We start from the raw sequence: 22,312 nt of genomic DNA on the forward strand, positions 1-22,312 counted from the left end.
ACGCTTGTAAAGTCTTCATTAGGGGTTAAGCAGAATAAGGCCGCTTTATCTGCCGCTCAGAATGTGACTACAGGCATGTTCTCTGCTCTATTAAAACCCTCCACTGGATCGCTTTCCCACGAACGCTGCTCTGCAAGGGAGGAAGCCTGTCCGGAGGGAATCAGCGCGTTTGTTGATCTAGCTCTATGGAGTCAGCGTATGGCAGACGGTGTTATCAGCGGATAATTAGGCTAGAACAGAAAAGACATCAGACTGTAGAGACGAGGATCTCAATTCCTCTGTAGCAACGAATGGCATCCTAGAATCAGTTTAACCAGGTTTACATCTCAGGCAAAAGGAGATCAGTGACAGCAGATGGTTTGTGACATAGAAAAGAATCATTTTGTAGTGTTCTTCATACCATTTCCCTGAAGACCTTTAGCTCTTGATTCTGATAACAGTGCTGCGCGTTCACATGCTTGCGGGTACTTTACCGAAAATGAGCGGCAATCCGCTCGGCCCGCAGATTTACCCTAACTCCATTTTTTTTTACATCTTTCATGAATGAAAAAGGGGATGTTGAATTATTTCTGCTCCTAAGCAGAACTAACAAGAGGAAGAGGCCGGAGTGGAGCAGTGAACATGAATAATCAAATGATACTTGGCCTAAATTCTTTTGTTTCCCGTAACAGAACACGTAGCAACACATGCAGTCTTTATTTAACTTCACTTATCTGTCTCTGTGGTTTTTCATTAAACTCAGCACTTAAATCAGCTTCCTCTCTTCAAACGGTGCTTACCAGAATGCAAAAGGATGGCTTACATAACCGTTGGAAGTGCTTCATTAGATTGCTATGCCTTTTCTTTCATAACGCTATGTCTTGCTATTGAACTGACTGTCCAGCTCTCCTAATGGAATTAAGATAATTCACCTAAAATGGCTCACAAAACAGGAGCCCAAGAAAAAATGTTTACATACTTGTGCAAGTGCACATATTCCGAGGGCTTCACTTGTTATTACAGAATTTTATTTCTGTAAACTGTTGTTGATGTTTTTTGTGGTTTGTGCATGACTCAATCTTGGTTGCTATAGGAACATGCCTAAAAAATAAAAAGTCTTGAACCTTTTATAAATTGAAGCACACAGTATAATTAATAATGAAACAATACAGGGAATTGCACTGTGGAAATAGCCTCAGAAGCTGCTTTTGATCACATAATCATATGGAACTCACTTTGTGTTTATTTCCCCTTATTTACATAAACTGTTCTAAAACAGCTCTAAATCAATTCACGAGACATTTACACAATGTTTGCATGTAGTTTGTCAGTGTCTGGTCTCATGATGAAAATGCACCTGTGGGAACTTTTTCGCAACACACAAAATACATACCAATAAGTACACTGTATCATTGCAGTTTCCAACAGAAACCACTAGAGGCGGTAAAACAGCAAGCACTTGTAATCGTTTTCATACACAGTTCTGATTACAGCTCCATATGTTTGCTTTCCAGATGTAAGCTTGCCCGGTAGCTCAGACGACACGGAATTGGACTTAGGAGTAAAATCTTTGGGTATGAATCCTGTGTAAAACATGAGAGATTTAAAAAAGAAGCTAAAACAGCATGTTTGCGATTGCGTTTTGACGTCACGTTTGCTTTTGTTCATACTGTCTGGTAGGTTTAGTTGTAGTGGAGAAGGTAAGTTTTCTTACGCCACTCAATGGACATTTAAAGTCAGAACTGCGGTGACACGTACAAAACCATTGTCACATAAAGCGTACCATTGACTAATGGCTTGGTCAACCTAAATTTCATTAGTCGCTTAGTCCCAAAAAAAAAAAAATTCACAGAAAGTGACAAAGTCATGCAGTCCGTGACAGACAGATGGTTAACGGCTGGTCTATGTGGTAATATAGTACATCGGGCAGGATGTCCAAACACTCATCTATCGTTCATCGACCTCAAATATGTATTTTCATCTGAAAGATGTACTGTATGTAGTAGCAACTTTACATGGCCGCTCAATCTAATGTTAACCTAGAAAAATGTGTGTGATTCAACTGTCTGTGTGGAGTGTGAAAGCTGATCAGGCGCCGATACGGTTACTCCCTCTTAAAATACTCCTTCATTTTTGGTCATACCGATAAAAGTAATGCGTCTTTTGAATTTTGTTTATTTGTGTGCACTCACAATAACAATGAAATGTTGTGCTTTTGTAAAATAATGAAAGCAAACAGAATGCACTTTCTGCCGTCTCGGCCTCTGTGAACTTGAGCACAAAACTTCGAAACTCTGTGTGTACTTGTCTAACAGACATGAAAAACATTCAGAGTGAAATGTCTATTTTTAAAGCAACCAATTCAAATAGAAAACAAATATTCTCACATTATGTAATCCGTATGAAACATTTAGGTGCGAATTAAAAATACGACAAATGGAAACGCATCAGTTGCACAAAAACTCCCATATATCGCAAAAACGTTTTCACGCAACGTTTTTCTGGCAATTCGAAAAAGGAATATTTTCCAAAACTGCAATGGAAACATTTTTTTTCCGCATTTACAGGTCACATGGCGTATGTAAAAAGTCGTATGATCATTCTTCAATGTACTATTACCTTCAAGAAACACTTCATACGTGGCCGCTTTCAAGTATAAGGGGCTATCCCTTCCATTAATGCTTATAGACCAATTTCACTGTGCACGTCTGCTGCACGTTATGGCTCGGACACATCCATCAGAGCTGATCCTGGCCACTGTAGTCAATGCTTGTGTTTATACCAGCCGTGCCGCGCTGTGCACGTTTAAAGCGGCTCTCTGCACTGCTTCTGTAAAGATACACGCATATGCCTTCTTTGATCAAAATCTGTCAAAATCCCACCAAAATCCGTTGCCATGACTTATAGTGAGAGGAAAAAAAATACGCTTTAGTCGCATTACACCGGTTAATGAAAATGACATTTTGCAATACTTTTTGATCTACATTTATAAAATATCGCCAATGTTTTGCGAAAATCTGTAATGGAAATGCGCCTTGTGTCGCCACCTTTATCTCTTAAGCCAAAATCAAAGAAAGCACTAGTTTATCAATAAATTATTTAAACCTTAATGCAGTCTCCTTGCTGTTTTCCCTGACACATTCATAATTATTATATCTACCGGTATGCTGTGGTAAGCTTTTTTTGCATGTGCTTGAGGGCTTATTAGGCTATATAGGCAATTAAATGCTAATTCGTATGATTTCGACCCAAAAAAAATTTAGTCGATGGCAGCACTACTCTTTAAGTGGACATTTTGCATCGGATATATCACAAAATGTACAAGCAGTGTGTATTTCGCATCTTGTGAAAAAGTTCCTACAGGTTGGTTTTCGTCATGAGATCAGATTGCTTTAAACAGGCTCTACAGCTGGTGTATTTTTTAGGCACAAACATGCCTCCATTTTATGTCAACTAAGTTTATTATAGATTGTGCTTCTTCACAAATCAGCATATTTGCCTGCCAGAGTCACGCTATTACTGTAAGAGAAGTTTAGGCACATTTTCTGTTGATCATGGCAGTAATTTTTTCTCATATATTTACATTTGACGGATGCTTTTGCATGCTCACTTCATGCAATCCCTGGGAATCAAACCCATGACCTTATCATTGTCAGTGCTATGTTTGAGCTACAGGCAAGCTATCATCTGATCAAAATGATGGACAAGAGCATTATAACTTAGCTTGTTTTAGACTTTGAAGACCCAGGTTCTTGTATCTGCTGTACAGGCCTAGTAAAGTATGTGAGATCGCAACTAGAGTTAGGAACGAAGCCGGAAGATTGGGAATTGCACTATGCAAATAGCATTCAGCACCGTAACCGTGTTTGTGCCCGTTACCTCTTTTGCATAATTCATTTAGTGAATCTGTCGCTAAACAACACAAACAGCAGGTGCAAATAAACCGTACAATCAGCAGGCACAATTCATTCTTAATTAATTCCCCCCTGGTCTGTTTGCTTCCAGTTCAAGTTTAAGTTCACTTAAGTTCAGGACCTCGGCATTAATGATGCTTACCTCTGTTTGCCCTTTCCCGTGATTGTTCGGTAAGCTTTTTAGGGCCTGTGTTGCTCCAAATAGAGGCATGTTAGGGTTGTAATAGGTTGTGACAGGTAATCCAAAGAGATAACATTAGACCTAGAGTCAGCCACTGATCCTGGCCTATGAGCTCAGTGCCACAGGCAGTCCTGAAACCTCCCCTCCTCTCCTCTCCTCTCCTCTCCTCTCCTCTCCTCTCCTCTCCTCTCCTCTCCTCTCCTCTCCTCTCCTCTCCTCTCCTCTCCTCTCCTCTTCCACTCCTCACTTCATCTGAAACACAATCCCACCAAATTGTCATATTAGAATGATTTCTGAAAGATCATGTGACACTAAAGACTGGAGTAATACTGCAACAAAAAAAATCAGCTTTCCATAAAAGGAAAAAAAAAATATTTAAAAAAATATTAAAATAGAAAACAGTTATTTTAAATTGTAATAACATTACATATTATTACTAGCTTTTACTGTACACTATGATCTTGCTGCTTTACATTTAAATGGCTGTTAAAAATTCATCTGAAACCCTCCACCTCCCCAGCTCCACCTTTATACAGTTAAGGTCAAAGTTTACATCCCCCTTTCAGAATCTGCAAAATGTAAATTATTTTAACAAAATAAGAGGGACCATACAAAATGCATGTTATTGTTTATTTAGTACTGACCTAAATAAGATATTTCACATAAAAGGTGTTTACAAGAGAAAATAATATCTGAATTTATAGAAATGACCCAGTTCAAAAGTGTACATCCCCTTGGTTCTTAATACTGTGTTCTTACTTGAATGATCCACAGCTGTGTTTTTTTGTTTAGTGATAGTCCTGAACAGTAGCCTGGAAAAATCCAGACCCTAATCTATTAAGATTATGGGTCTGGGATCGAGCAATGAAAACTGCCTAACTCGAGGGGCGGCACCAAGCATGCATTTGAAACTCTAACTGCACGCAATTGGATAACGCCACGACCAATCACAACAATACACGCTTAGCTACCAGCAGAGCTAAATGATGTTTCATTAACAAAGTTCGGGAGAAGCGTGTCAGATGCTTAACGTAAAAATCACAAGTCAATGAGCGCCATAGGTTTAAATACAGCTGACTCACCTCAATTCACTCGATGGTTTATCAGTAAACCTCCACCACCCCATCTCATCACTCCGAGTTCTCGCTACTCCTATTGGGGGGTAACGTACTCTGGGTTCGGGCCACTCCCGAGCTCGGAGCCCTTCACCGGACAGCACGCCAAACATGCACTACTATTCTCCGGCTAATTATATGTAAGCGTGAACTCGTGAACTGAACTCTTGCCGTATCCAGTCGGCAAAACAGCAAAAACGTCCTTCTTGCAAAGGAATGATTCGAGTTTTCGGTTTTCTGTTCCTCTTTTATATGGAAAGCCAAGTCTAACTCGTTCATTGTAGCGGCCAAAGCCGTTTCAAACAACTTGTTGTTCATCTGTAGTGACAGCGATCTTTCAAAGTTTACTATATGATTCGGACGTCGCAGTGCTGTCATCATCAGTTTAGCTCGCCTCTGGCCCGCCTACATCAGATACACCGATTTGATTGGTTTCACAATTGCTTACGTATTGCAGTAACCTGCATCATTGCTCGATGCCAGAGTGTCTTGCAGAGACAATTCAAATTGTGCTCTCGTGAGACCTCTGGATTTCCAGGGTACCTGAACAGTTAATTAAAGGGTGCTTTAAAAGGTATTTTGGTTCCACAAAGAACCATTTAGTCAAAGATTCTTTAAAGAACCATCTCTTTCTTACCTTTTCATAATCTGAAGACCCTTCTTTTGCCACAAAGAACCTTTTGTGAAACAGAAAGGATCTTCAGATGTTAAAGGTTCTTTACGGAACCATTTAAACAAAAAAGGTTCTTCTATGGCATCGCAAGGCACCTTTATTTTTAAGAGTGCATTATTTTTCAGAGTAGACTTCTTTCCCAAACGTTAAAAAATCTAACCAACGCCAAATTTTGAATGTTGGTATATTTTTCTGTTGATATTTCTCTTTGCTCAGCAAAAAATACAGGGGGTGTCCCTTTGATTACACTATAAACATACATTATCATTATTGTTATTAAAAAAAGTTCCTCATTTCAAAACCACAATTCATGTCTTGACCGCACTGTGTTGAATGCTCACTAACAAAAACTATTCACAAAGCGGTGTCAATGCACATAAAGGGCTTTTATTTATCTGGTGTCATGTAAAGATGAGTGAAAAGAAAGAAGAAGCCACAGAGGACAAGAAGAGATATCAGTGTCCTTCAGCCGCGAGGGGAGAAGGTTGTTGTGCCCCCTTTGATGAGGAGCGAGAACGCTGTCAAAGTCTGCCCCTCACACCTTTTTTTGTCACATGGCTGCCATTCCTCAAATGCCTTTGATAATTTTGTTCTTTGCTCCCTCTCCGACATAAAGGACAGGAGTCGGTGATTGCAGATGTATTGCTCATCCAAGACTTAGACTTTGGAGTCAATTGTTATATATGCAGTTTTGCTTGAGAAAAGTTAGGAAAACCTTAGGTTGCCTTACAATATTTTGTTTTAGAATTATTAAATGTCATTAAATTAAACTTGCTAATTGACTACACATTTTTGTGTGTAGTGCCTTAGTGCCTTCGTATAAATTAATGTCTAAATTCTGACTTATTTTATGATGAGTTTTTGATTGCAGTCACAGGTAAGCGTCTTCATACAATTTTTCTTTGGGGTCTTTGAATTAAATGTATGTGTAAAGTCCAGTACACTTAGAATACTTCTAAGCTCATCACATTGTTATGCTTTTTGTAATTTTTAATGGCACAAAACACTGTATTCCCATTCGGAAGATGTTGCATGCTTACCTGGAGACTTGGTGAGAACACTCTGCACAATACATGAATCAAGTGAGACCCAATATTTAGATTAAGTGAGGTGGGATATTTATTTATGGATGTGCTCTGCTACCTGAGTGTAAACATCTTAAAAAGAAACCTGCAACCGGAGTGTGAATAAAACTTTGTGAGAGTGAAGCTTTGTTATTGTCAGTTTGGGAGACAGTGAAACTTTTAAGTAGAGTGAAAACAGATAAAGCGGACAACGTTAGAGGAGGGAGAGAGAGAGCTGAGGGGTGATTCAATTAATATGAGATGAGCTGTCTCACCAACAAAGCATTATTTGTTCTTTGTTTATTCTTTCACATCACTGAGATTTTCTCCTAAAGACTTTCTCCCAGACAATCGTGTCTTATTGTTACAGTAATTCACTTTCAGCCAATTGTCTGAGGCCACGATTAATTTTAATGAACATGTAAAAGACAAAGACACACACACACAAAAAAGATCACCAATGGCTCTAATGCTCAAGGTGATGTGTAATAGCCCACAGTGGAAGATGTGCCGTATTTGAGCATTAAATTGCCTCCTTTGTGTATAATATTTAGTTATTTTTCTTTCATTTTAGCATGCGTGTTCAAGTGTGATTAAGTGGGTTAGCTGATTTGGAGCAACCCTCTTTCTAAAAGACCTAATTTCATTACAGGTTACTGTGTCTGTGTGTTTCAGATAAAAGGACCCGAAAAAACTCTAGAAGAGAGACGTTCTAGTCTGGATGCTGAGATTGACTCCCTGACAAGCATTCTGGCTGACCTAGAGAGCAGCTCACCATACAAACCCCGCACGCCGCAGGTACGGTCATTACAAACATACTTCCAAACCAACTCCCATTACATTACCTAAGCATATTTGGATACGGAACCCATATAAAAGACATTCTGAAAGCTTTACATCATGTCATCACAATAAGTTTCAGTTTCTGGTAAGAGTCACAGTGGCATGTGAAAGTTCGGGAAGCTCTTGCAAAATCTGTGAAAATGTGAATCATTTTAACAAAATAAGAGAGATTCTACAAAATGCATGTTATTTTTTATTGAGTACTGTCCTGAGTAAGATATATTTTTTAATTTAAATTTTTTTTTTTTTAAGTTTAATTATTAAACTTTTTTTTTTTGTGGTGATTGTTAATGAGTTCCTAGTTTCTGAACAGTTAAACTGATCACTGTTATTCAGAAAAATCCTCCAGGTCCTCCAGGTTTTCCAGCATCTTTTGCATATTTGAACCCTTTCCAGCAGTGACTATAATTTTGAGATCCATCTTTTCACACTGAGGACAATTGAGGGACTCAATCACAACTATTAAAAAAGGAAACACGATGCATTAGGAGCCGGGGGTGAAAACTTTTGAACAAGATGAAAATGTATTAATATCTTTTTTTTTTTTTTTCTATTTAGTACTGCCCTTTAGAAGCAACAGAAGATACTTGCATGATCTTCAAATTAAAAAAGTTTTTTCAAAGGGCTTTTAATGCATCATGTATCTTTCTGGAGCATCAGTGAATAGTTTTTTAATAGTTGTGTTTGAGTCTGTCAATTGTCCTCAGTAAAAAAAAAAATGGATCTCAAAATCATTCAGTCACTGCTCACATTATTCACATTTTTACAGATTCTGCAAGGGGTTCCCAAACTGTATGCGCATCTGGCTGCTGCTTCTCGCTGAAACTTTATCTGTTTTGTTTGTTTGTTTGTATGCTGTATTTTGTTTTGTGTCAACCGTTTCATCTTCTCCCTTGAATATGGAGACACAGCACTTCTTAGGGTGGTCAATGACCTCCATCTGCATTTTAATTCTGTTAGACCTTTGTTAGCTAAGTCTACTACTGCCCCTGTCTCACATGGTGTTCCCCAGGGTTCTGTTCTTGGGCCTCTTCATCTTTTATTAAATAAAATTTATACGAATGCTGAGTAAATGTTCATATTGAGTAGCTTACATTTTAAACAATATTACCAGTTATTTTGTCTATTTTGTCATATTCCCAAACAAAACCAAAAAAAGAATCAACAGGTGCGTGTTAGTTCCTAAACAAATCAGTATGTTTGAATGAATCAGGTGAGTGAATTCAATAGTGGTGTGAAACCATGTAATCTGTGGCCATTCAAATTTGAGGATAACTTCAAATAAGTTTAAATATAAGATTATCCTTACAATTTAATGTGGTTCACAGAAGGTTTCTTCATTACTGTGCAATTCAGCATGCATAGCTCTGGTAAAATGACGATAAGCCAGTGGCTGAATGTGAATAGGTGTATGGAAATCTTTGTTTTTGATCAAAATGATTTGCAACCATCATTCACTTTGAATATTCATGCTTGGTGTGAATAGGTCTTTGAAGAGGTACAGAGTGTCATCCATCTAGAGTGTCATCTATAATTCTGCACAGGCTGCAGACTTGAATGAGATCTCAAAATCTAACTTATTTATTAGCCTTTATTTGACTCCTGCAGTAAATCAATTTGGATGCAGAAGCCCTTCTTTAAAAGAAAATAACAAAACACTCTGGGAACCTGTTATCACTCCAAAAAGATTAACTAATTTAGGTTGCACATCGAGACAGATGAAAAGCAAATCAAAATGTGTAAGTGTACCAGTCATTTCTCATTTTTGGAAAGTGTTATAGTCTAAAATTATAATGACCCATATCATTAATAGATATCAAATGAAGTTAAGAGCAGACACTCAAGTTGAGCCCTAGGGCACTTTACTAAATAGTTCAACACACAATGAATGTAGGCCAGTGCATTCGGAGTCAATGCTGTCGCATTTGGAGCAACCACAAGTCCCTCCTGTTGGCAAACAGCACCACAGATAGAGCTCGCCTTATTACATGGCCAAAGCTTAATAATGGAGAGTGCTGTCTCTGAACTAGAAACACCCTGCTTTTGGCAAGCGGTCCCTATTCCTCTTTTCTTCTCTGGGGTCGGTCTATTCCATTTGCTGATCTCTAGAGTCCTCGACAGGCACTCTTTTAAAATTATTATTGAGCATAAAGTCTGCACAAACACAACTTTGCAAAAACGAAACTAGAAAACTCTCAAGCTTAAATGGAGCTCTCTAAGTATTGCAGTATGTTGATAGCTACAATAATGTCTAATCGTGTCCATTCGTTGATATTTTGCATGGAGAAAAACTAGTTATTCCTGCACTTTTATCCTAGAAATCCTGTACTAATATAAACAGAATAAACTGTAAAACTTCTATTTACAGTATGTTATGTAGGTATACAGTAGTGTAAAAAATATTAATGGACATACTACATCCACCATGTTGGCATTGACCTCTGACCCATATGTTGTACTAACAGTAACCATGAAAATGATTTACTTTGGTGTTTTTAAAAATAAAAATTCAACGACAAGAAACTCTCTTTGGTTCATAAAGAATCAGGTTAATGCAGCATTCAGAATTGAATTGACAATTCTTGAACTGAATTTAAATTGAGGTAGTACAGATAGATAGATAGATGCAATTAATCATGATTAAACATATTGTGCAAACAAACTTTTATTTTGGATGTGATTAATAATCACAATGAATCGATTTGTCAGCACTACTGGAAACATACATGCAAACACAGACTTTTATTTTGGATGTGATTAATCGCGATAGATTTAAATTCAACTTCCTGTGGAGTGTGGCCAGTTCAATTCTAATTCACACTCATGAACTGAACTGCAACTATGACACTTGAAAAGAGGTGTTTATATTGCAGTTATTTGACATGTTTCTTCAGTGTTGCCAGTTGACACTTTCTCTGTTTCTCCTATTGCTGATGGGCTGTTGTTTGGCCACTGTATCATGAATACTTAGCATTCGGAATCCTTCAATGTACTGCACTGTACACAATGTGTAACAAAGAAGTACATGTATCAGATACAGAGAGAGTTTGTGATTCTGAGCCATAGAAATTTTAGTCGTGATGGAGCAATGCTGCAGAAATTCCTGGGGGAATCAGAGTGATGAGGGGTCAAGAGGTCATATATCAGTGTCTGAGCCAAAAGCTCTGTTTTTATACAGAGCGAAACTGGCTTTGACCTCAGTTCCGGCAAATGTAGAGGCTATTGGTACAGTATGCTGAGAAAACATTAATGTTGCTCTCAGCAAAGTGGAGCTGGTTTGGCAACAAGTACGCACACACACACACACACACACACACACACACACACACACACACACACGCACACACGCACACACGCACACACGCACACACACACTCACTGAGAAATATGTACTCTCTCATTTAAAGCACACCAACAGCTACACACACTGATAGGCGCACATTTTTAAAGGTCATGCACCTGCACACTTTTGAAGTGGCAGGTAAGTTTTTCCTAAATAAAATATAGTCTAAGTGCAGATCTTTGTAAAAGTACTTTGTGAAAGCTACAAGTAACAGAAAGGAGTCTGAAAGCTTTTGTCAGTAGACTTGAAAAATTAATACAGGCAGAGAAAACACAGTGTTGGAGAGAAAACAGCCTGAGTAGTTTCTGGTATCAGGGTTAAATCTCAGGATCAGCCTTAGTTGCTCTGATATCTGCCTGCTCATTTGGCCATTTATGACAGGGTTTGTCCTCCAGAGTGTGGAATATGTGTGGAATATGTTTGAAAGTGTAAGTGTGTGAGAGTACTAAAATCAGCTGCTTTGTAAAGATTTTGGTGAGTTTCCAGTACTGCTGTCAAATCGATTAATCACAATGATGATTAATCTGATGATTATCAATGACAAAACAATAGACGACAAGTTTGATATGTTGTTGAAATATTGTAAAATAGTTTTTGTAGAAATATTAAATATTTAAATTCATATTAAAATTATATGGAATGTGCATTGTCTTTCAGTGCTTAAAACTGCTGTGATGAGTAATTTATTTATTTTTTTCCCCTCATGGGAGACGTTTTTCTTTATAAGCAGAAACATATTCGTGGAACATAATATTAATAATAAACATGTGAAATGCCACCACAGAAATTTTTTATTTATTTATTATGTAATGACATATAAATGATTAACTTTCATTATATAAAACATTTTTCCCAAAAAATGCTCAAATCTGATCAAATCAGACCATCACCACTAGTTTGCACAGCTGATTTGAGACAAAAAGTAAACACATGGTAGATTATATTTGGAATTGTATATAACATTGTGTGTGTGTGTGTGTGTGTGTGTGTGTGTGTGTGTGTGTGTGTGTGTGTGTGTGTGTGTGTGTGTGTGTGTGTGTGTGTGTGTACGTACGTACAGTCAAGCCCGAAATTATTCATACCCCTGGCAAATTCTGACTTAAAGTTACTTTTATTCAACCAGCAAGGTTTTTTTTTTTTTTTTGATTAGAAATCACATCTCCCAGAAGATAATAAGATGATGTACAAGAGGCATCATTGTGGAAAAAAATATTACTCTTATTTACATTTGAACAAAAAGTGGCATGTCCAAAATTATTCATACCCTTCTCAATAATCAATAGAAAAGCCTTTATTGGCTATTACAGCAATCAAACACTTCCTATAATTGCTGACCAGCTTTTTGCATGTCTCCACTGGTATTTTTGCCCATTCATCTTTAGCGATGAGCTCCAACTCTTTTAGGTTGGAGGGTCTCTTTGCCATCACCCTTATCTTTAGCTCAATTGGATTTAAATCAGGACTCTGGTTGGGCCACTGCAAAATGTTGTCTTGCTGAAATGTCCACTGGTGCCCAAGGCCAAGTTTCTCTGCAGACTGCCTGATGTTGTTGTTGAGAATTTTGATGTATTGCTCCTTTTTTTATGGTGCCGTTTACTGTGATTAGGTTCCCTAGTCCACCGGCTAAAAAAAACAAACAAAAAAAAAAAAAAAACATTAGGTTTCCACCACCAAGTTTGACAGTGGGGATGGTGTTCTTAGGGTTGACGGGTTCTCCTTTTTTACACCAAATAAAGGCTACATCATTGTGGCCAAACAATTAAATTTTTGTTTCATCTGACCATAAATCTGAAGACCAGAAGTCTTCTTCTTTGTCCAGATGAGCATTTGCAAAGGCCAAGCGGGCTTTTGTGTGCCTTATCTGGGGAAGTGGTGTCCTCCTTGGTCTGCGTCTGTGGAACCCAGCGGTGTGCTGTATCAGTTGGACTGTCTGTCTTGAGATGTTGCCACCAGCAGAGCCCAGATTCATCAGGATGGCCTTGGTGGAGATCCTTGGATTTTTTTTTTTTACCTCTCTCACTATCCTCCTGGCAAGCACAGGTCTCAATTTTGGCTTCCAACCATGTCCTCTGAGATTTTTCACAGTGCGGAACGTCTTGTATTTTTTAATAATACTTTGCACTGTAGCCACTGGAACTTCTAAACATTTAGATATGGTCTTATAGCCCTTTCCTGACTTGTGAGCAGCCACAATGCGCAGCCGCAGGTCCTCAGTGAGCTCCTTTGTCTTAGCCATGACTGTCCACAAAAGTCAGAATTTGCCAGGATTATAAAGAATTTTGGGCTTGATTGTATGTATGTATGTATGTATGTGTATATATATATATATATATATATATATATATATATATATATATTAGTATTTAATTATTGTATTTTCACATTTTCATCATTTTCACATATTCTACAAAGTTATACGAAAAAACTTGGAAACAAAAACTTTGTGGACTGAATTGAACTCACAATGTAAAGTATTGAGAAATAAAATAACAGAAGAAGAAATGAATATGCATAATTACTGTAAATTAATCCTAATTATGCTGGATTTGTTATTATTTTAATTCTGCCCTGTTTTTAAATTCTCAGATTTGCTCAATGCTGATGCAAAAACACACTCTTATGTACATTCCAGCTAATGTTGCTTCTGGCTGATTAACTTGATTTGACCTTTTTTTTAATTCACCCAGCAGATCCGCCAGGCCTTTATTTTCCCCTCTGTCTATATTATATGAATTATTTGTTGGAGTGACTCTAGGCTTGTTTAATGTGCCAGGTTTTATAGCTGAGGCCACTGGCACAGCTGCTCTCTCTGTAATCTTCCACTTGTACAAGCAGAGAGTATCAGCGTCCTTAGTTTACAGCGCTCCCAAATCACAGAGCCTTCTCTCAAAAATCAATAGGAGTGCTCTTCCCCTCGTCCCTGCTTTGAGCTTTAAGAAAAGGGACTTTATCCTAGTGTTTGTTGAAACCTGTAGTCAATGGACCTACTTTGTGATCTTTATTGACTCCTGTGTATGAAATGGCAGATGAATTTGTTTTGCTGCTTTGACTCATCCTGATGCCTTCCAACCTATCCAAGCAGTCTTTTTGCTTTAGTTGGTGCTCTGTGGGTGTAACAAGATGTAATGAAATGTGATCATTATATAAACCCCATTTGCTTCCATCATTCATCTCTCCAGCCATACCCTTGTCCCTAGAAACAGACTCACATACACAAACACACACAGTGGGATCCATCCAAGAGGCAATTCTGAGTTTGGCATAGATTAGCATAGACATTTTCCCCTTCGCACCCACAGTGTTGAATCAGAAGTGGTCTTTATGGGAATATAATGAATTGCTCTCTAGGGAAGACATGTTATTTTACAATAGCTATTTTTACAAGAGAAAACTCTACATTATGTCTCTTCACCACATGAATAATATTAAATATTGAAGTTATATTGGAAAATTAATCAAGGCTTGGAAAGATTATGTTAATAGATCGCAGAAAAATTCTGTCAACAACATTACTGTATATATTTATTTGTTATTATTTTAATGAAAAAACAATAAAAACTTGTTTGTGGAAATTATGCCACAACTGTGGCACAGTCATGGGGGAAAACAGTAAATCATTCTGACAAAATAAATATCAAAATGTTTTATATTTGTTACATTATTTGTTTAAATTATCATAGTTTAAATATACTACCAGTCAAAAGTTTTTGGACAGTAAGATTTTTAATGTTTTGTAAAGAAGTCTCTTCTGCTCACCAAGCCTGCATTTGATCCAAAGTACAGGAAAAACAATACAATTTGGAAATATATTTACTATTTAAATGAACTGTTTTCTATTTCAAAGCTAAATTTTTAGCATCATTACTCCAGTCACATGATCCTTCCAAAATCATTCTAATATTCTGATTTCCTGCTCAAAATACATTTATTATTATTATTATTATTATTATTATTATTATTATTATTATTATTATGTTGAAAACAACTGAGTAGATTTTTTTTCAGGTTTCTTTGATGAATAGACAGTTCAGAAAAACAGCATTTATCTGAAATAGAAATCTTTTGTAACATAACAAATTAATATATAATATATATAATATAGGCAAATGTTAATGGTATGGTAAAAAGTTTTAAAGACAGTTTGAATGTGGTTCTTTAACAAAAAGTAAAAAAAAAAAATAATAAATAAATAAATAAATAAATAGTTCACACAAAAATGAAAATTTTGTCATCATTTACTTATCCTCATGTCCTTTCAAACCGGAATGAGCTTCTTTTATATGTTGAACACTGAAGAAGATATTTTGATGGAACTTTGAAGAACCAGTCAATTCCCATTCACTTCCATAGTTGGGAAATAAATACTATGGAAGTCAAGGGGGGACATCAACTGTTTGATTATCAGCATTCTTCAAGAATAAAGTCGAAATATTACGAGAAAAAAATGTTTTGAAAATAAAGTTGAAATTTTTAGAGAATAAAGTTGTAGAAATTAAAGTAATATTTTGAGAGTATAGCCTATATTGCGCATCCAAAGGCATGGACTGAGGCAAAGTATTATGAGAATAAAGTCAAAATATTTAGTGAATAAAGTCAAAATAATACAAGAATAAAATTCAAAATACTATGACAATAAAGTGGACATATTTCATGAATAAAGTCAAAATATTACGAGAATAAAGTTGAAATAGTACGAAAATAAAGTCGAAATACTACTAGGATAAAGTCAAAATATTATGAGAATAAAGTCGAAATATTAAAAGAATAAATTTGAAATATTTCAAGAATAAAGTCAAAATATTATGAGAGTAAAGTTGAAATGTTTTGAAAATAAAGTTGAAATTTTTAGAGAATAAAGTTGTAGAAATTAAAGTAATATTTTGAGAGTAAAGCCTATATTGCGCATCCAAAGGCATGGACTGAGGCAAAATATTATGAGAATAAAGTCAAAATATTTCGTGAATAAAGTCAAAATATTATGAGAATAAAATTGAAATTTTACGAGAATAAAGTAAACATATTACAAGGATAAAGTCAAAATATTACGAGAATAAATTTGAAATATTTCAAGAATAAAGTTGAAATATTATGAGAATAAAGTTGTAGAAATTAAATAATATTTACCGTCTTCAATTCATTATTTGTAGCGCACCAGTCGCCCAGTAATTGCAATAATTTTGTGCTTTGTTGCTTTTAATTTAACAGCTCAGCTTTCAAATTCTGTCAATTTTATCACAAAATACAAATTATAAATGTGTTTTCCTCTTTATTTCAAGTTTATAGCAAGATATAAAAGTGAAGAAACATCAGAAGGCATGGGGAAAAAAACAGTATAGCCTATATTAATGAAACTCATTATTGTGATCAGAAAGGTGATTGACTCACTTGCTGCTTAAACTGAAGCAAATACCTTTTTCATGCGTAATAGGCTAGAGTATACTCTGAAAATATTATAACTTTAATCTCGTAATTGCTACAAATTAATTTCTTAACCTGGCACTAAAATGCTGTTGAAAATAACAATCAAAGCTGGGTACATACAAGTCCTCAAAGTTGAAGAAATGTTAGCCTGTTGAACTGCTTAGTGGCAAAAACTCCCTTAGAGTTCATTTGAAAGGTGTGGATCCCACGGATCTATTTTTTCCCCTTTCCTCAAATGTTATGAAACATTACCTTCAAATGTGGCCCAACCAATCTAGCTTAAAGTAGCAAGTCAGCAACGTTTCCCACATTTTCACAGAAGACCTTTTAAATACCCTGACCTTGTCAGCACTTCATGCTTGTATTCTCACTGTCAGCCCAGAATAGGTAGGGAAATTCTCTGGTGCAATGCAAAATAGTAAAAGCTAAAATGTGTTTTGTAAGAACTTCTAGATTTAGCTTGTTCCTGTTTAAGATGTTTCAGGTCTGTTCGCTTCCCCACCTCTGTTCCAGCTAATGAACTGTCCAAGCAAATGAGAACAGTTAAAGGAGAGTGCATAAGTGTCAAACAGAGAGTAACAACTCGAGGTGTAAAGGGACGGTCAATGAATTCAATCTGTCATTGTCCAATCAGGTGTCTGCACTGACTTCTGCGATGACAATATATATGTACCTTTTTATGTCCATTTGCAGCCCTTTGGTTTAGTTTTTTCCCTTGATGCTCCTTTTGGTGATTATATTTTATGCTTGACTGAAATTGCATATGAGTATAGGCATGCAAATCACGTTTTTTCATGTTTACTTGGTTTGGGAATGACATCTGGATGTTTTACTGCGGCATTGACGTCTCTACAGTTGCTTGTGGAGAATTTCCCCATCTGAAATTTGGCCTTTGGTTGAGTTCACATGCAGGATTCATTTAGGAGCAAGTATCTCTTTTTGGACTAAGCAGTGAAACTGTGATGGTTGGGCTCATTTTGAAAAACCAAAACATAAAGGACTGCCCTGACCTCTCTCACAAGCATGAAATATTTATCAAATGAAGTCAGTAAGGCTGAAAATGCAGCTGCAACAGTTGTCTATTTAATTAAACATGACAGCATAGAATCACATAAATGAACAGGATGCTGAACTTTATCAGAGAGCCTTGTCTTATTATGTGATGCCATTTAGTGACATTAAAATACCCAACATTAGTATAGGATCCATGTTTGTGTGTAAAATCTCTTTACTCTTCATGAATCAGAGTAGAACGGCCTTCCGTCTTGAAATAAAGTGCTTTTTGACATGCTTATTGATGCATGTTGCTGTCTCAGTGTGTTTCACATCTATTTTTCAAGGATTTAAAGGGATAGTTCATCTACAAATAACATTTCTGCCATCATTTACTCACATGTTGTTCCAAACCTGTATGACATTTTTTTTCTTCTGTGGAACAGTTTTTACCATTGGAGCACCAAATCAGACGATTAGAATTATTTCTGAAGGATGTTGAAAATTCCTACCCCTCATGACGAAAACGGACCTGTGGGAACTTTTTCGCAAGACGGGAACGTACCAATAAGTAGACTTCTACAGTAGCTCAGCCGGCACGAAATTGGACTTACAATGCAGAATCCTTGGGTACAAATCCCGTGAAAAACATGACTCACAATGAAAGAGCTGAAAGATGATAAGGAATGCTTGCAATTGCATTTTTACATCACATATGCTATACTATCGGCTAGATTTAGGTGTAGTGCAAATGGTACGTTATTTTAAAACGTCACGGAGCATTAAAGTTATTGCGCAACTCAACAGATATTTCACGTCAGAACTGCGGTGACACGTACAAAACAAGCATCACATAAAACATACCATATGTACCTTCATCTGTTTTGGAAAAAAGCACTCTTTTAGCGCCACTCAGTGAACATTTCATATCGAATATGTCACGAAACATACATGGCACCACATATTTCGCATCTTGTGAAAAAGTGAATTTTCATCATTAGATCAGGTTGAAAATTTCAGCTTTGCCATCAAAAGAATAAATTGCATTTTAAAAGATATTAAACAGAAATCAGTTGCAGTATTTTAAATTGTAATAATACATTTGTAATATTACAGTTTTTATTGTATTTTGATTAAAAAAAGTGATTTAAAAAACAAACAAACATTTGTTTATGCAGCCGTGTTCTTTTAATCTTCTTATGTGGATGTGAATGGTTTTGTCAAACAGTAGTTTTATAAGGTTTGTACCAGAGCTCTTCATCAATCAAGTGCAATGCCGCATTGCGTGAGCTACTGAGCAAACCTACTGAATTAGAAAACTCATACATATGAAGCTGTATATACAGTGCCTTGCGAAATTATTCATACCCCTTTATTTTTTTTCACATTTTGTTATGTTGCTGCCTTATGTTACTTAAAACTACTTAAACTACTTAAAATTACTTTTTTCCCACATCGATCTACACTCCCTACTCCATAATGGCAAAGCCATTTGTGCAAATTTATTAAAAATAAAAAACTGAAAAGATCCCGTTGCATAAGTTTTCTGGGACACTCGGAATTTAGCTCAGGAGCATTCATATTGCTTTCTATTGCTTCTACACTTCGAGTGGAGTTACTGTAAACTGTGGCAAATTAATTTGAATGAGTATGATTTAGAAAGGCACACACCTCTCAGCTGAAAATGCATATCAGAGCAAAAACCAAGTCCTGAGGTCAAGATAACTGTCTGTAGAGCTCAGTGACAGACTTGCGTTAAGGCAATGATCTAGGGAAGAGTTCAGAAAAAAATCTGCTGCATTGAAGGTTCACAGAAGCATTATCCATAATGGAAGACGATTGGAACAACTAGGACTCTAGAAAATGTCTGCCAGCCCCCATCCAAGCTGAGAGAGCTTGAGAGGTGAAAAGGTGAGGCAAAGAATGGCAGATAATTGCCAAACGCAGATGTGCAAAGCTTGTCACATCATACCCAAAAAGACTTGAGGCTGTAAAGGTGCTTCAACTATGTACTGAGTTAAGGGTATGAATACTTATGCAATGTACTTATTTCAGTGTTTTATTTTTAATAAATTTGTCAAATTTGCAAATCTGGTTTTTGCTTTGTCATTATTATGGTGTATGGAGTGTAAATTGATGCGGGGAAAAACTAATTTAATATAATGCTGCAACAAAACAAAATGTGACAAAAATTAAGGGGTATGAATACTGTTGGCACTGTATAAACACAACATTTAAATGTATCAGTTTTCAAATCGCACAGGATGTTAAAATTATTTTAAAGTCATAACATAATATTCATCAAGTAAGTGTGTGAAAATTAGGCTTTATTAATCAAAACTCTACATGTAAATCATACTTTGTGTGAATAAGAGTACAAGTCAGAGTTCTACTGCCTCTAGTGTTCATTTCAACTGGAAACTGCAGTAATTCATATATATAGGTATGTTTTTTTAGTTTTGTTGAAATGTATATAGTGGCGCTTATTTCCAATGAGCCTTTGTTGGTAGATTCCCACCTCAAGTCAGCACTCTGCTAAAAGGATCTGAAGTGGAGAGTAGTCTCAGTCACAAAATCCTTCTCTATGTTTCCATCCCGACACCTTGTTTGTTTACAAATTTTTGTCAGAGAGGAAGACATTAGGCCTGAAGGAGCCATCTCAAGTCATGTGAGCCCTATACCCTCTAGGACTTCTGCATTATTAAAGTCTTCCACACAGTTTAGCACAAGTTGAGTGCTTCCTCCGCGGCTGTTGTCCATGTGTCATTCCACATGGGCGCTCTTGGGTCACAGCTACATACGCACACCTGACGTTAAACTTAGGGTCAACGGGTCTCGTGTTGTTTTGAACTTCACTGATTTTATTGTATGAACAAAAACATTATGAGGGACAATAACAGAATTTAAATGTTTGGGTGGACTATCCCTTTTAGATCCTAATTTTAGATCCTGTGTGCAACATCTCAGCTTCTCTTTAGCATTTTCCCCTCTTGATTTGTGGGTAAAGGATGTGGTTTGTCTTTAAGGGGTTGGATGACTGAAGTGTTAAAGTGAAGTGCAGCGCAGAACAGTGTGGAAGGTCACACATTTGAAAAAAACAACAGGGCTGCTAACTAGGAGCGTGTATTTGTAGGTTCCCACTATTTACCGTTTAAAAGTTTGTGGTTGGTCAGAAAATGTAAAAAAAAAAAAATACTCAGGCTCACCAAGCCTGCATTGATTTGTTTAAAATACAGAACAAACTGAGACAGACTAAATCTAGAAGAACTGTGGCAACGTCTACAAGATGCTTCAAGAGACCTGCACAAGTGCAACTAGGAAAAGCTGCATTAAATGCAAAGGATCAAAGGTCACACCAAATGTTGATTTAATTTAGTTAATAGAAGTTAATTAGTACAGAAGATATTTAGACAATTTTTGACAGCATCCGCATTTTACAGCATTTTTACACAAGTGCCTAAAACTTTAAACAGTACTGTAGCCTTGCAGGTAGCTTTCTTGAAGCATCTTGGAGATGTTGCCACAGTTCTCCTTGATTTAGTCTGTCTCAGTTTGTTATTTTTCTTCATGTCATCCCAGACAGACTAGATAATGATGAGATCAGATGTCTGTGTGGAGCACTGGCTGTTGTCAGACTCCGTGTGCAAACTAAAATCTACTGGGTTATTACAATTAATGGCAAAATGAATGTTTGGGAATGTAAACTGATATTACCATTTTTAGCTGGTGAAAATACTAGAGTTCTAATACTTTTGGCCACCACTGTAGTTAATTTTGTGTTTACTATATTTTATGTAATTTTTAGGTCTATGAATGTAAAAATTCAAAGCAAAGATAAAAATTGTCTGTGCTACTTTGTCATGCTTTCATCCATCACTCTGAAGCCATTAGACAAATTCAAGGTTGGATGAACCATTGACTTATTTACTTTGGCTTAATTTTAGTAAAACCTGTTCTGGAAGTAATTCCAGTTAAACATCTCAATCAGAGAGATCTTCCACATTTAACTGGTCTTTTTTACTTGTCTCTTGTTTCTAATTGTGCTTTATTTCAGAGTTAAGGAATCAGTTCACAGGCTCGTGGGCTGAATAGGAAATCTATGATTTCCTTCAGAGAGCTTTTTTTGTGCTTGGCACGGTCTTTTGTGACATTAACAGTGTACATTGTGGTGCTCGCAGTATTGTGAATAATTACCTCACATCTACATTTGACATCATCGAGAGTGCTTACATCAAGGCTAAGCGCTATTCTTTCAGCCGCATTAGTCTCTGGTGAGCGTCCACTCTCTTCTAGTCCCCATATTGTGTTTATAGAGCGAGTTACATCACTAGCACTCTGTAACAACAATTAAAGTGCTGACACTTCGGCCCACTCCAAGCTCTCCATTCAATTAAACCATTTCCTGTCACTGTCTCTTCTCTGTCTCCCGCTCATAAACCTCTGTCAAGACTCTTCATTTACCAAGGCGGTGTGAGGTGACGGACTGGATCGGAGACTGTAAAATCATGACTTGTCATTTGTCACTGCTCTGCTCCTTGCTTTCTTTCCCGCCGCCTCCGTGAGAGGAGCCTCTCGGCTGACTTCACACTGCTCGCGCTGAAGTATGCTCACGGTCCAAATACGGCTGGTGCGGCCCCCGCTGGTTCAGGCTGAGGGCATGTAACCTGCCTAAGGAAGCATGTATGACTTCTCTTGAACATTGTAGTGAATGTTTTAATGTTATTTATTGTAAATGCTGGTCTCGAGGGAATTTAATGAGATTGGCCCTTTAGGAAGGTGTCCTATG

The 22,312-nt window shown here is 36.8% G+C and overlaps 1 protein-coding gene across 1 annotated transcript in view; it reads left to right on the forward strand.

The window, feature by feature from the left end:
• The window catches only part of lpp (LIM domain containing preferred translocation partner in lipoma), a 263,077-nt gene that overhangs the window by 127,195 nt on the left and 113,570 nt on the right, over nt 1–22,312 (forward strand). Inside the window, exon 5 of the mRNA XM_073851395.1 lies at nt 7,602–7,724. Within this exon, the coding sequence (XP_073707496.1) occupies nt 7,602–7,724 (123 nt within the window). The remainder of the gene's footprint in view (nt 1–7,601; nt 7,725–22,312) is intronic.

This window comes from Garra rufa, chromosome 12 (genome assembly GCF_049309525.1).
Source record: "Garra rufa chromosome 12, GarRuf1.0, whole genome shotgun sequence".
NCBI lineage: Eukaryota > Metazoa > Chordata > Actinopteri > Cypriniformes > Cyprinidae > Garra > Garra rufa.